The following is a 15,430-nucleotide window of genomic DNA, read 5'->3' on the forward strand; positions in this document are numbered from 1 at the left end:
AGGTAATGAGGATTGTTTGGGGAGCACAGGAAGCTAGAGGGCGCATGCTCTATCAGGGAGGCAGCCGCTCTCCTGTTCAGCCTCTCGTTGCCTTGCAGGAACGCCTATCCAGTGTTGCCAGATATTCTGTTTCAAGAGAAGCCAGAAATCTGGATCTTTATGTGCAACCCCTTCATTTTCAAATGTTGTCATTTGTTCCAGCTTTAAAACTGTGAATAGAGACCTCATTAAACCTCTTCTTACAAACCTGCCTGCCCTGCACATTAGCAGAAGACTGCTTTGACAGGAAACGTTTCTCCTCTGGGTTTTGGGGGTTTTTCTTAATGTTGGCGAGCAAAAACATGGAAAGAAGAGTGACCATCACAGATTTGGACACATTTTGATGTCTTTTTTCTCAATGCTCAGAGGAGTCTTTTTTAGGCCAAGTAAGATGTGTCTAAAGTTTAGCTCACAGGCCTGCACTTTACAACTTCTACTGGCAGTTCAAAGAAAAAAGAACCCAAATTAGATTGCATAAAGAAACACATCAGGAATTAGTATTACCCAGTTTATTAAGGAGAGGTTTGAGCTGCTCTCCAGCAATGTTGCACAGTGGTTAAGTATGTGGGTTTTGAATTTCAACCAATGGGTGTTCAAATTCCTACTCTGAAATTTTTCTAAACTTGTGTGAATTATTTGATTTCTCCAGGTCTGGTTTCCCCATCTGCAAACTGGGTGTGATAATAAGATCCAGGGCTCCATCATAAATATTAAATAAATATTAGCTGTGGTTATTATGATATTCTGTTTCCTTCAAGACTTCTAGCTCTGGGGACTTCCCTGGCAGTCCAGTGGTTAAAGATTTTGCCTTCCAATGCAGGGGGTACGGGTTCGGTCCCTGGTTGGGGAGCTAAGATCCCACATGCCTTGTGGCCAAAAAACCAAAACATAAAAAACGGAAGCAATATTGTAACAAATTCAATAAAGACTTTAAAAATGGTCCACATTAAAAAATATATATATATATATTTAAAAAAAGAAAAAGCCTTCTAGCTCTGGCTAAAGGAGAGCAGATACCCTAGACATCCTAAGTTGACCCCAAGCCCAAAGACGGTCAAGGACCATTAGTAGGCTTGGCTACAGCATGGTGTGAGGGGTCTATGTACTCCTCATAGGAGCTTGTACTCTACATCATTACTTGTGTTCACTCCACAGGCAATTATTTAGCATCTACTGTATACCTGGCACTGTTTGAAGGCAGTGGGATAGGATTATTCCAATGAGTCTACCCTGTAGGGTTATTGTAAGGATTAGTCTGTGAATGACAGTAAGGTATCTGCCCCACATTGGTGGTCATATGAACAGAAGCCACATGGCATATATCATGGTGGCTTTGTCCTAATTTGCTTTGTACTAATCAGAAAATCTAAAACTTTTATCCAGTGCTGGCTCTCTTTCAATCCCACGGTAGATCTGTAACTGATACAATCGACACATTTGGATTGTTTGTTCTGGGTTTGTCTGGGGGATAACTGGTTGGGGAGGGTCATTTTGTAGCAGAAGGAATAAGATGGCTGGGAGTGGGAATCTAATGGCATGGGCAAAGCCCAAATTTGAGTTGTTCTCCCCCCTTTGATACTGACCCCAAGGAATGCTAGTGGCTTAGACAGGGACTTGTCAAACGGAGAGGGTTGCATTTTCTTCCAGGTACATGCTATGTCTCTGCCCTGCCCCAAGTCCCTATAATTACTCATCCCTAACATTACTAACCACAGGGCTTAATGTTCCCATGAGCGACTAGAGAGGGGATATCCTAGCAAGTAAAAAAATAAATCAGACCAAATTTGGCAGGTCTGATACCTAAAAATAGAAAAATAACTCAATTTTGCCTAAGGATAGGGCAGGAGTAGAGTCAGTGGCTGGGCAGAGACAGTGAGGATGCTTGCAGAGTGTATGTCTTATTGTTGGAACGGAAAGAAAATACGCTTGGCGACTAAAGGAGCTGCAGGCTGCAGGCCCTTCTGGTTTTCCAGTTGTGGACCTGTGCCTAAAACCAGCTCTCAGTGACAGCGTGTTTTATCCAGAATCATAAAGCCAAGTAAGAAAATTCAAGAGTTCATTTTAGGTCAGTCTTGCAGGTGTCCAGGAATTTATCACACATAAATGACAGACCACAGGGCGATGGTTTGTTAGCTTCATGGTATATCTGTATTCTACCTGCTAGGGTCCAGTAGTATTTTCCAGTCTGAAGCTTAAGTGAGCTGTTTAGCATCCTAAAAAAAATAATTTACAGGACTGTATTTTCAACACTGGAAAAAGATTGACATCTAGTTTAAGACAGGGATATTCCCTAGCTTATGATATTTTTATACATCAGCTTTCATATCTTAATTTCTGATGAAAAAGTATGTAATTTAAATTTGCAGTTAATATTTATTGGAGAATTGTTCAAGCATCAAAATTAGCTTTAAGACTTGCTTATATATTAAGTCTTAGTAGTAATTATTCAATTCTGCATAATAAAGGATGTTGCAGTGTCTAAAATGGAAATTTACAAACGGAAGAAAATTCTGTCATTGTACCCTCATAATTGTTAGGATAATTTTTTAAATTATCTGTTCCTGGGTAATAAATTACCCAACACTCACTGGCTTAAGGCAATAAACATTTATTATCTCAGTGTCTGTAGGTCAGGAATCTGGGCACAGCATGGTTGGGTGCCTCTGGCTAAAGGTATCTCATGAGGTTGCAGTTAAACTGTTGTCCATAGCTGCTGTCATCTCATAGTTCAACTTGAGAAAGGTCTGCTTCTAAGTTCACTGACATGGTTGCTGGCAGATTCGATTCTGAAGGCCTCAGTACCTTGCCTGTCCATGGGATAGCTCACAACATGCTCTCTGGCTTCCCCGAGAGAGAGCACACAGGTGGAAGCCACTGTCTTTCTGTAACCTAATCCATCTCTTGACACCCTGTGACCTCTGCTGCATTTGGTTCACAAGAAGCCGGTCATTAAATCTAGTCCACATTCAAAGAGAGACCACACAGGGATGTGAATATCAGGAAGTGAAATCATTGGGGGACCAACCTGGAGGTTGCCTACCCCAGTAACTATAAAGCAATCTCAGATAAATGACAACCATAAAAACCTGAAGAATTAAGCATATAGCATATCAATCATTATTTCTCAATAAAAAGGTAAACGTCTGTGTAGGTTGTCTTAAAAATAGATATTGAATCAGCGAATCTCAGATTAAAAAGACAGTATAAAAATCCAGCTGGCTTACTTCCCGTCCTCCATTAAAGCCATCATTCAGCCTCTGCATCTTTAGTGGTAGGAAATGCACCACTTTTATTTTTGAGTAAATCCACTTGAAAGAAGTTTTCACCCTGAGCTAAAATGACTTCCCAATCATTAGCCCTGGTTGGAGAGTCAATTTACTCTAGAGTCATAGATGCTACTTCAGGCCAGTGCGAGGGTTTTGTTTTTGTTTTGTTTGTGTTGAGGTTTCTTTCTTTTCTCTTTTATCCTCTATTTACCATCACCCTTTGGCTTTCACTCTTTTTTGAAACTATAATTGACCCTTTTTTTTAAATGTTCTTTTTTTTTTTTACATTTAATTTTTATTTATTTATTTATTTTTTGGCTACATTGGGCCAAAAAATAAATTTTTTGGCTGCGTGCGGGCTTTCTCTAGTTGCAGCAAGCGGGGGCTACTCTTTGTTGTGGTGCACGGGCTTCTCATTGCAGTGGCTTCTCTTGTGGAGAACAGGCTCGAGGTGCATGGGCCTCAGTAGTTGCAGCCTGCGGGCTCAGTAGTTGCAGCCTGCGGGCTCAGTAGTTGTGGCTCGCGGGCTTAGTTGCTCCGTGGCACGTGGGATCTTCTCGGACCAAGGATCGAACCTGTGGCCCCTGCATTAGCAGGCAGTTTCTTAACCACTGTGCCACCAGGGAAGTCTGGCTTTCACTCTTAAATTAACCAGTTGATCCTCACAGCAACCCTGTGAAATAAATACTGTCATTATCCCCATGTTGTTGTAGATAAGGACATTTAGGTGTAGAAAGGTTAGGAAATCTGCCTGAAACAACCCAGACACAGCTTGAAAGTGGCACAGCTGGGATGTGAACACAAGCAACCGGGCTCCTATGTCCATGCTTTTATTGCTCTCCTACACTGGTGAGTTTTAAAACAAAAATGTTTTTGGCACTACCTGGCATAGAGACAGATAACCTTACATGTCTCAGGAGTCCTTGGCAGAACCACCACTTTAAAGCCTAGTCCTGGGACTTTCCTGGTGGTCCAGTGGTTAAGACTCCACGCTACCAATGCAGGGGGCCTGGGTTCGATTTCTGGTCAGGGAACTAGATCCCACATGCCACAACTAAAAGATCCTGCATGCCGCAACTAAAGATCCCACGTACCTCAATGAAGATCCCTCATGCAGCAACAAAGAGTCCGTGTGCTGCAACTAAGACCCAGCGGAGCCAAACAAAAATAAATAAATAATTTTTTTGTGTGTAAAACCTAGTCCCCCCAAAAATGTGTGTTCCTGGGGAAGACCCTGAGACACTAAGGAAAAGGTAAATCAGGTTCTGAATCCTCCATTTCAGAAGGCAGGAAAGATGTCCCTTTAGGATGGCTAAATTACCACAACCGTAGATGCCTAAAGGAACACACCTTCTTCAATCTGGTAAACTCATTAGGAACATCTCCTTACCTGACACTGGGTAAATGAGGCCTCGTGGCCCACCACGGGCAGGATGAAAGAGCAGCGGAGGCAAGAAGACGAAAGCCCGGCATCAGACGGGCGGGAGTAGGAACGGTGGACCGGGCAGGTCCTCAAGGCAGGAAAGCCCAGTGAAAGAGAAACTGAGTAGCTGCCTTTAGCCAGACTCCGATGTAACATTCAGTTTGCATGTTTTTGTTTAGATACAGACATGGTCATCATTTACCTGTCTGCTGGCATTACATCAAAGGACTCTTCAGAAGAAGATAAAAAGGCGACTCTCCGTGTCATCAGTGAAGAAAATAGCTTTCTAAACAACTCCGTAATGATTCTCACCTACGCCCTCATGAACGGTAGGTAGTGTTTCGAGATTCTTTTCTTTCAGATGAAAGTTCTGTCTATGTGCATGCTGCTTTCAAAAAAAATAACGAAGAACCATCACAGGGTGCTTTGATGAAGGGTATAAGAAGCAGATTCCTTCCCAAGCCTGTCTTTCTCTACCTCCCATGGGTACTCAGGGTGTGTGTTAGGATGTCCCTGTCTCTACATCTCTCTCTCTCCGGCCAGCTGCTCATTTCTAAACCGTCACCAGTTATGTGGTCTTGCACAAGATTCTGTACAGCTCCATTTTTTTCACTTCTCCTCATATTCTTGGATTTTGATACTGCATAGAGGTTATTAACTTATCTCATTGATTTAAGAGCAGGAAACTGAAGTACTGACCTAGATTCTTCTGTATAACCAGGACTGTGAATATCACGTTTCCCTGCGGAATCACTACCTGGAGCCTCTTGTGACACTTTCTTCACCTCCCCTTCCTTAGCTGTGTCATTGGAGATGAGAATTATCTACTTGACAGGGTTATTGTGAACCCCGACATACGGTAGGCACCCAGGATGGTGCCAGGCACTTGCTAGGTGCTCATCAAGGTTGATTGTGTTGCTATTAAATCAGACAATATGTGAGAGGGTTTAGTAAACTAGCAAATCTGAGGAAATACTCATTATTTTTCCTTCAGCAATTTAACCATCCTCCAGTCTGATGAAAGCCCAATTTTCCAGCCTCTCTGCTGTGTCATGTCCCTCCCACCTGTTAATACACAGCTCTTCGTCCTCTTCTTTGGGTCCCTTTTCCTCAGTGTTCAAAGTGGCCCCATTCTCTTGTTTTTAAGAGAGCATGTCTTGATCCAGCAGCCCTTCCCACCTATGGGCTTTTATCTCCCCTATCCACTTTCAGATTTCCATGCAGAACCAGGTGGCTTTAGGGACACTGGTTCTCATATTTTAATGGGATAAGGATATATTAGAGACTCATTTTTTAAATGCAGACTCCCAGGCAGTATCTACAAATTTGTACTCAGACCCTCTTAGATGGGGTCCAGGAATCTGTGTTTTGGCCAGCATGATTTTTTTGCAGATATTTTTGTGGACTGCATACACATGGAGGAACACAGGGGATGGTGTCTAGAGGTTCTCAGTTTCAGTCTCCATTTGCTAGCCATGTGGCTTATGGCAAATTACTTAATCTCTTGAGGGCCTCAGTTTTATCTGTAAAATGAAAAGAACAAAGTCTTCATAGGATTGCTGTGATAATAAATATACAAGATATGTTGTGTTTATCGAGCACGTGCCATATACAACATAGTGCACTGAGGTCCTAGAGCTGTAGTACGCAAAATCTCTGTCTTCAGGAAGCCCTTGACCCAGTGAAGAAGACAGACAAGGCAGATGAATTAAATGCAATAGGACAGGAGTAAGGAAACATAAAAGGAAGTGATCATGTCTTTTCCATTCAATTTGAAGGTCTTCCCAGGCAGATACTGAGTAAAGAAATTTTCTTGCTGTCACCCATCTCTTCACTGTACCTACATCTTCCCCTGGAGTATCTTGTGCTCTTGCTGTGCCCCTGATAATTCCATTCTTTGAAACTTCTGGTTACTTCCCTCTAACTATTCTCATCTTTTCTCTTTCTCCCCCTTAATCTAGCCTGAAATATGTCCTCATTGCAAGTTTTCCACCTCTCTGAGAGATATCTCTGAACATTGTTCACGGGGGTTGACACATTCCCTTAACTCTGTCAATTCAAATAGGGAAGGAGAGTCACTATGAAAATTTTGGTACAACATATTATCAGAATAAGAGTGTATACTGTTGGTGGGAATGTAAATTGGTACAGCCACTATGGAAAACAATATGGAAGTTCCTTAAAAAACTAAGACTTGTGCTACCATATGATCTAGCAATCCCACCCCTAGGTTTATATCTGGAAAAGACAAAAACTCTAATTCACGAAGATACATGCACCCCAATGTTCATAGCAGCGCTATTTATAATAGCCAAGACATGGAAACAACCCAAGTGCCCATCAACAGATGATTAGCTTAAGAAGATGTGGTGTAATATATATGGTATCTAAAAAAAAAAAAAAAGGTTCTGAAGAACCTAGGGGCAGGACAGGAATAAAGACGCAGACGTAAAGAATGGACTTGAGGACATAGAGAGGGGGAAGGGTAAGCTGGGGCGAAGTGAGAGAGTGGCATGGACATATATACACTACCAAATGTAAAAGAGCTAGCTAGTGGGAAGCAGCTGCATAGCACAGGGAGATGAGCTCGGTGCTTTGTGACCACCTAGAGGGGTGGGATAGGGAGGGTGGGAGGGAGACGCAAGAGGGAAGAGATATGGGGATGTATGTATATGTATAGCTGATTCACTTTGTTATACAGCAGAAACTAATGCACCATTGTAAAGCAATTATACTCCAATAAAGATGTTTAAAAGAAAAAGAAGATTCGGTGTATATATACAATGGAATATTTCTCAGCCATAAAAAAGAATGAAATATTGTCATTTGCAGCAACATGGATGAACCTAGAGAATATTATACTAAGTGAAGTAGTCAGACAAAGAAAGACAAATACGAGATCACTTATCTGTAGAATCTTATAAAATACAAAATTATACATATATATTATGTATTATATATATAATACATATCTATATATAAAACAGAAACAGACTCACAGACATAGAAAACACACCAAAGGGGAAAGGGCTTAGGGGGGAGGGATAAATTAGGAGTATGGGATTAACAAATAGAAACTACTATACATAAAATAGATAAGCAACAAGGATTTACTGTATAACACAGGGAACTATATTCATTATAATGGAAAATAATCTGAAAAATATATATGTATATAACTGAATCACTTTGCTGTACCCCTGAAACCAGCACAATATTGTAAATCAACTATACTCCAATGAAAAAAAGAAGAGTGTACACAATTATGGGGGGAAACTGGAAGAGTAAAGATGCAAAAAGAGGAAATGACAACTTAAAGGTTATTAACCAGCTGTGGTCTGGGTGAACAAGTTGGAACTTGCAGGGATTTCTGGAGGCTAGGAACACGGAAGACTGCTTAGGAGGTCTGGTGTAGAAGTCTATGAGAGGTTGTTGGCTCTTCATGGCTGCTACCCCTGTGAATTCTCAGTGAAGCATCTGGAGTGGGGTTGCGCTTGGTGAGTATGCCAGCAGCTGGGAAAGGGAACTGAACACAGAGCAGAAGAGTGGGACGGACTGGAACATTCTGGTTCCTCTATGTCTGTCTCTTAACATCTCTCTCTTCACCTCTTAAATCTACAACACTTCACTTTTGGCCACCTTTAACCTGGAAGCATAGAAGAAAGGGGATTGTGGGAAATGTAGTTTCCAACATGACCACATTGATGATAGAATAATCCAGTCTGCCACCCTACTGACTCTACTGCCACCCCTGCATAACATTTCATGATGGAGTGACATAAAAAAATGGAGTGATATAAAGTAACCCAATCTTTGATATCCTTTACTGTGCTTCTTTGTCTAGTAGATGTTCCTGTTTGTTACTTTTCTTGTACATTTTCAAAGAGCTGTGCAGTGCATGACAAAGAAAGGAAATGTGTTTATTGCCTTGAAGTTGTCTCCTTTTATCATTCGCCCCTGTGAGTTTATCAAGGGTGTAAGATCAGGGATCGATCACATCTGTGTTGTCTTTTACTCCCAGACATGGGAGGTAAGTGTCTTTTACCACTCACCTCCCATGTGAATTCTGTGTCAAGCAAAGGCAACAATAATCTGATGCAAACTTTCCTTTAGCATTGTCTGAGTGGAGCAAAATCCAAATTATTTACATACAGCGTGTGAAGAAAGAAATTATATCCATTAGATCTTGCCGTGACTTTAGAAATGGACTTACAAGCCTAGAAGTATATATACTTCCTATTTAGAAATGATAAAGCCACTTAAGGTAGGTGAACCATGAACTCTTCAGATTTTTTTAATGACTAAGCAGTTCAAGAACATGAGGCAAAACCTTGTTAAAACTCATTGGTAGAATCTCAGTAGTGACTGAAATCATTTGAATTTGTTTACAATGGTACCCATATGGGACCAGTTACTAATCCTTTTGACTGTGTTCCAACAATAGCAAACCAAAATTTTAAAAAAGGTTTATTAAATTTATTTTTGTGCTATAGATTACAGATGTTGTAGAACAATTCAGCCCAGTATGCCTGAATCTTTTACAAAAATTTTAAAACTCTAAACATAAAAAAGTATACTAAATAAATCAAATCCAGTATTATCCTAACAATATAAAGCATGAAAACATTTGTAATTAAAATGAGCTTAAAGAAACAGCGTTTGGAGGCACCACTCAATACAATCCGTAATTCTTTCATTTAGTTGCATGAGACTTTGGCAAGTGTTTAATAGGCAAAGAGGTAAGAAATGAAATGGTAAACCTCTATCCTTTAAAACTCTTACAACTTCATCTACTAATTTAAATTAAATGCAAACTTGTTAATCATTACTTTTGCTTTCAAATATTAAATGCAGAACAATAATTTAAATTTTATAATTAAACTTTAAGGGAAGAACATCCTTGCTGGATGAGGTTCCTTTATTTACTCATGTGTTTTTCATCATTGCCTTTGGAAGAATTCCTTGCCCTCTTGACTATTTGAGGAAAGATCACGCCTCCAGCTCTGTTCATCAGCAGGAACTGGTATCTGTGTCCTGAGTCCACACTGTCTCTGCAAAGACCGCTTTGGCATTGCAAGACCTCGTCCAGACCCTTATTAGATCTAAATGGCAAAGTTATTCTATGGATATCCACTGTTTTGTTTTACATTGTCTTCCCTTGGCTTTTTATTTTAGATGGGGTGACTGGTTTGAAAGAGCTGGCTTTTCTGAGAGATCTTGCTGAACAGAACTCAGGGAAGTATGGCGTGCTGGACCGGACAGCCTTGCCTGTGATTAAGGGCAGCATGATGGTGCTGAACCAGCTGAGTAACCTGGAGACCACAGTTGGCAGGTTCTATACCAACCTTCCCAACCGGATGATTGATGAAGCTGTCTTTAGCCTCCCCTTCTCTGATGAGATGGGAGATGGTGAGTTTGGAGAAAACTTCCTACTAAAGGAAGGGGGAAAGAAATGGGCGGGATTCAAACAGTAACTTTTAAATGTTGTTCAGTACTTACCATGTGAGCATTAGGGAGTGTGGGCAGGCAAGGGAGTGGGCATCACTTTCTCTGGTCAGAGGATTGTGTAGCCTCCTGCCATTGGTCCAGTTAGCACTGTATTCTAGAGCAGAAATCCCCAGGCCTATTTTTTCCTCATTGCCCTAGCCTCAGTCAACATAATGGGTACATCTACTCGGGAAGCTTTGTGAGGATTTCCCAATATCTAAAGGTTAGGGATTTTGGAACTAAAGAGTAACTTTGCATGGCAGATGGTAAATAAAAGTCAGAAGTGCTTGGAATTCAGCCTCAAAGGCAAGGCAACACAATGTCTGTCAAATAGATACAGACTTGACATGGAGAGGATTTCAAATCCCACTCTACCACTTAGCTGTTGTCCTTGGTAATGTATTTAATCTTGTTAATTCACATCTGGTTATCTGTTCAAAATGTAATGACATCTTTCATGTAATAGTCTTTGAGTTATTAGGTTTATAAGATTATATTACTGCCCAGCATACCTCTCAATAACGATGGCTGCTGTGTATTTATTTATTATTTTACTTTTGTTGTTATTACTATTATTGTTATCACTATCCTGATGTCACAAGTTACCCATAATACGATGTTGGGTAAAGTGTTTCAACTTCACATGATTAAACTTTTGGTCTTTAAAGTAGAAAAAATCGGGGCTTCCCTGGTGGCGCTGTGGTTGAGAGTCTGCCTACCGATGCAGGGGACACGGGTTCGAGCCCTGGTCTGGGAAGATCCCACATGCCGCGGAGCAACTAAGCCCGTGAGCCACAACTACTGAGCCTGCGCGTCTGGAGCCTGTGCTCCGCAACAAGAGAGGCCGTGATAGTGAGAGGCCCACGCACCGCGATGAAGAGTGGCCCCCGCTTGCCACAACTAGAGAAAGCCCTCGCACAGAAACGAAGACCCAACGCAGCCAAAAATAAATAAATAAATAAATTTAAAGTAGAAAAAATCATATTTCCATCAAAGTAGTTGTGAAGATGAAATGCACTAGTATATGTAAAGCATCTAGAACAATGCCAGGCCAACAGTATGTGCTCACTAAAAATACAGCTTTTTTTCTTTTCCTCCTCATATTCTTGCTTATCTTTTCCCCCCCACATCCTTCCCTCTCTTCTTTCTTGATAGCGAAGGTTGAAGAGGCAGCTAATGACTAGACAGACAGCACCACCATATGAGATCTTGTTTTTATGTTCCATTAACTAGGAATTTTCACAAATAGATATTCAGAGAAAACTCATGTATAAAAAGTAATAAGCCTTATAGAGACTGCGTTTTCTAGAAAGTAAGTAGACGTGTTCTTTCTATAAGGAAGAAATATGGTAGCTACTGCTAACCTCAATTTTTTTATCCTTCCTAGTTCTGGCAGGGCCAACAGATGTGTATAGAATAGAAACTCCCACCTTTAGATAAAGTTATTTCCTTTTGTAGGGAAATGTCAAGTCTTAAATGCGAGTGACCTTAATGCGTTAACCAACGTCACTGAGTGCCTGTCAAGCATTGTGTCAGGCAGTGATGGGCAAGGCACATATCTCACCCTCAACAAGCATTTTAATCTGATAAGAGAAAAACAGATCAATGAATCATGATAATTCTGTGTGAAAGGAACTGAGACAGATGTAGAAACTGAGTCCTGTACGAGCACAGAAGATTATGCCGTCAAATTCTCTTACCATTAGTGGTATCAGGCAGAGTAGGACCTTTTCTGAAATTTACTCTACCATCCAGAGAGCTGCCATGAATGCTTTAAATTAAATTATGTGCAAAGCTGATGCTTTCCCAAGTGTAGTCCTTAGGGCTTGTTTTATGACTCCTATGCAGTGAGCTTCAGTGATTGGTTTACAGGTCTGCTGCATTCCCTTACTTGAGTGTGTCATTTTCATCTTTGTATCTTCGGTCCCTAGAATTACTGGGTGACACCTCCTCTAGCTCCACAACAAGGGGACCCTGAGTCTAGGGAAACTCATGTTTACGTGGCTCTAAATCAAAACCTCCACAGATTCAAATATCAGTTACTGGACATATTTCTTTTAAAATGCAAGTCTGTGTGCTTTAAAGTAGGGAGGACGTATGGGTATTTCATTAAGTGTAGGAAGAGCTTAGCATACTTTATTTGCCACAATGGGATAAAGAGTCTTCTGTCGAAATTGCTAATTGAGAAGTAAGACTGCGTTTCTTTTATCAGACTTGCTCTCCGTGTGTCTAGAGGAGAATAGAATTTTGAAGTGAGCATGTGGTCTCCGAGTATTTCTGTTGTACTTTACTACTCTATGAAAATGGCTTTAATCTTAGACCAAAGCCCAGGGGAATGTGGTGTGCAGACCGTGACCTCTGTCTCCCTGCTGACCCTCACAGCGCTGCTCGCATCACTTGTAACCCCTTTGTCCAGGGATACCTGAGTAAAAACCTCCTCCAAAATGCATTTTTAAAACCTTCTTAGTTACTTATTATTTTTAAAATGTTTTAAAACCAATAGATAGCATTCTAAATGTTGACTACTTAAAAAATGCTTTTGAAATTATAATAGGCACCCATTGCATAACTTTTATTTTTTCTTGTTTTATTGAGATGTAATTGACATACAACATTACATTAGTTTTAGGTGTACAACATAATGATTTGATATATGTATATATTGCAGAATAATGACCCCAGTAAGCTTAGTTAATACCAACCACCTCACATAGTAATAATGTGTTTCTTGTGTTGAGAACTTTTAAGATCTACTCTCAGCAAATTTCAAATATGCAATACTGTATTATTAACTATAGTCCCTGTGCTGTACATCCCCGAACTTATTTATCTTGTAACAGGGCATAACTTTTCACAAGGTTTTTCAGTGTTGCATCCACTTCTTCCTACCAAGTGATGCATTTAATTGGCCTTTGCAATCACAACAACTCAGTAATACTTGGAGTGGACATCAGACATGATTCTCTCTGTAGAAGACTTCAGAGATCCAAATCCCCTTCCTGGTGTTGACAGAAGAAAGGCTTTCTAATGTGCTGCAAAAGCATGGACGAGTCATCAAGTGCAGGAAAGTACAAGAGCAAGATGGAGAGAAACGATCCATCTTTTTGTTCTAAGTTTCATTTAGAGCCATAGGGTTATAGAATTGCTGGGGTCCTAGAGATCACTTTGTCTCAGCTCCCCATGTGTTACATAAAATGATGCATTCAGAGAGGTGGAACAACTTGCACAGCCCAGCAGCAGAACTGGAAGGACAGCCCAGCTGGCCTGGGGCTTGAGGCCACACACTAACCGCTATTCCTGCCCTCTCCTTCTGTACATCTTCCTCCCCTTGGCTTTTCCCTTTCCCTAATTATCCTATTGTTTTTCTATGGCCTGTGAGCTAAGAATGGTTTTTATACATTTGAAGCTTTGTTGGAAAAGAAACAAAAAAGTATATGCAACAGAGAATATATGGCTCACAATGCTTAAAATATCTACTATCTGACCCTTTACATAAAATTTACAAACTCCTGGCCCAAGTGACTAGAAATACATTCCTTTAGAACTTTAGTGTCTCCTTCTAAGTGGTCAGATAATAAGATTCTGTACCTTTCTAGGTTTTTTTTCTCATCCTCTTCCTGTTTTTTGATAGGATTCATTAATAAAATATAGTACCTTCTAAGCTTTCCTTTATCCGTAATCTCTTTCATTTAACAACCCCTAGAAATTAGTAAGGCAGTCACTACTGTGTCCTTTAAACAGACATGAAGGCCAAGGCTCAAAGTTATGTCCAGTGTCACATGTATGATACATAAGGGGCACAGCTGGGCTAGAACCCAGAATTTTAGATTCTTTGTCCAGTGGTCTTTCAAGTTCAACTGAATCATCCTCACTTCAGGAAGTAGAATGATGTGTATTAAGTGTTGCTGATGTCTTGCACTGATCTGGAATAGCATATCCTTTTAGGTGAAAAAATAGTGGAAAATATACAAACTCCCTCCATTTAAGTTAACTAAGATATCTGAACCCCCAAAAGAGTCCACTTTCCTCACACTCTAACTCCTTTATGCTGTCTGCAAAGGCAGTGCTTGGTTACTGTATCACACGGAAAACTTTTCTTCAGAGCAAATTGAGACGTCTGATAGTAGCCTCCACAGTTCCCTAGAGTACAGCGGCAGCCTTTGTTCGGTGCCTTTTCTGCCATCCTTTGAATATTTTTTGTTTTTAACCCACAGGTTTGATAATGACTGTGAGTAAACCCTGTTATTTTGGAAACCTCCTTCTGGGAATTGTAGGAGTGGATGTGAACTTGGCTTACATCCTTGAAGATGTGACGTATTACCAAGATTCTTTGGCTTCCTATACTTTTCTCATAGATGACAAAGGTAATCTGCTAAAATCTAATCATTGGAAAGAATGATTTCTTTAGGATCTTGGAGAAAATCATCTAGATATTCTGATGCTAACAAAATAGGAAAATGGTAGTATTTGTAGAAAAACTGTGTGACTAGGACTACTCACATTTCATAGAACACCTCAACGATGGCAGAATGAATCTAAAAATTATGCATTTGTTTCTGTGTTGTGTTGAGAGATAGGTAACGGTTATTTTGTAACATCAGGAAATTGGACTTGAGGATTGAATGACACATAGAATGTGATCCTTTGGATCCTTTTTTGGTCTATATTGTTTTCTTTACATTTACCGGCATTAAAGTTTATGTGATAGATTAGAATATTTTATGAAACGAAAACCGAATGACCAGCACCTCAAAAATACTCCTGATGAGGCAGATGTCCGATAATTTAAGGTGTCTTGCTACACTTCCAGAGTTTTATGCAAGAACACATAAAGTAAGTTCAGTTTTTTATTGGACTGGTGAGTTACAGACTGAGAAATTGAGTGTCGGGCAGCCATCCCAGAGTATCCCGTATTTCAAACTTGTGATGGGCACTTTTATCAGAATCAGTACTTCCTACGACATGTTTCTCATAGCATGCGTTTTTGTTTTCTTATTTCAGGGTATACCCTTATGCACCCATCTCTTACCAGGCCATATTTACTATCGGAGCCCCCGCTTCATACTGATATCATCCATTATGAAAATATCCCCAAATTTGAGTTGGTTCGGCAAAATATCCTAAGGTAAGGAAAAGATGAGGGTCGTAGTATTTTGGTTTTCTCTGAGAATAGGATCCATTGAGGTCAAATACGAGTGTTTATAATAGGATATAA

At 40.3% G+C, this 15,430-nt stretch overlaps 1 protein-coding gene across 2 annotated transcripts in view; it reads left to right on the top strand.

Annotated features, from left to right (window-relative positions):
* The window catches only part of CACHD1 (cache domain containing 1), a 217,345-nt gene that overhangs the window by 160,891 nt on the left and 41,024 nt on the right, over positions 1–15,430 (top strand). For both annotated transcript variants that reach the window (XM_027113978.1, XM_027113979.1), the window contains exons 8-11: positions 4,908–5,057; positions 9,904–10,137; positions 14,430–14,579; positions 15,217–15,340. In XM_027113978.1, coding sequence (XP_026969779.1) covers positions 4,908–5,057; positions 9,904–10,137; positions 14,430–14,579; positions 15,217–15,340 — 658 coding nt within the window. The remainder of the gene's footprint in view (positions 1–4,907; positions 5,058–9,903; positions 10,138–14,429; positions 14,580–15,216; positions 15,341–15,430) is intronic.

The sequence above is a fragment of the Aethalodelphis obliquidens genome, unplaced genomic scaffold (assembly GCF_003676395.1).
Source record: "Aethalodelphis obliquidens isolate GAN/ISIS:26980383/991018 unplaced genomic scaffold, ASM367639v1 scaffold13, whole genome shotgun sequence".
Taxonomy (NCBI): domain Eukaryota; kingdom Metazoa; phylum Chordata; class Mammalia; order Artiodactyla; family Delphinidae; genus Aethalodelphis; species Aethalodelphis obliquidens.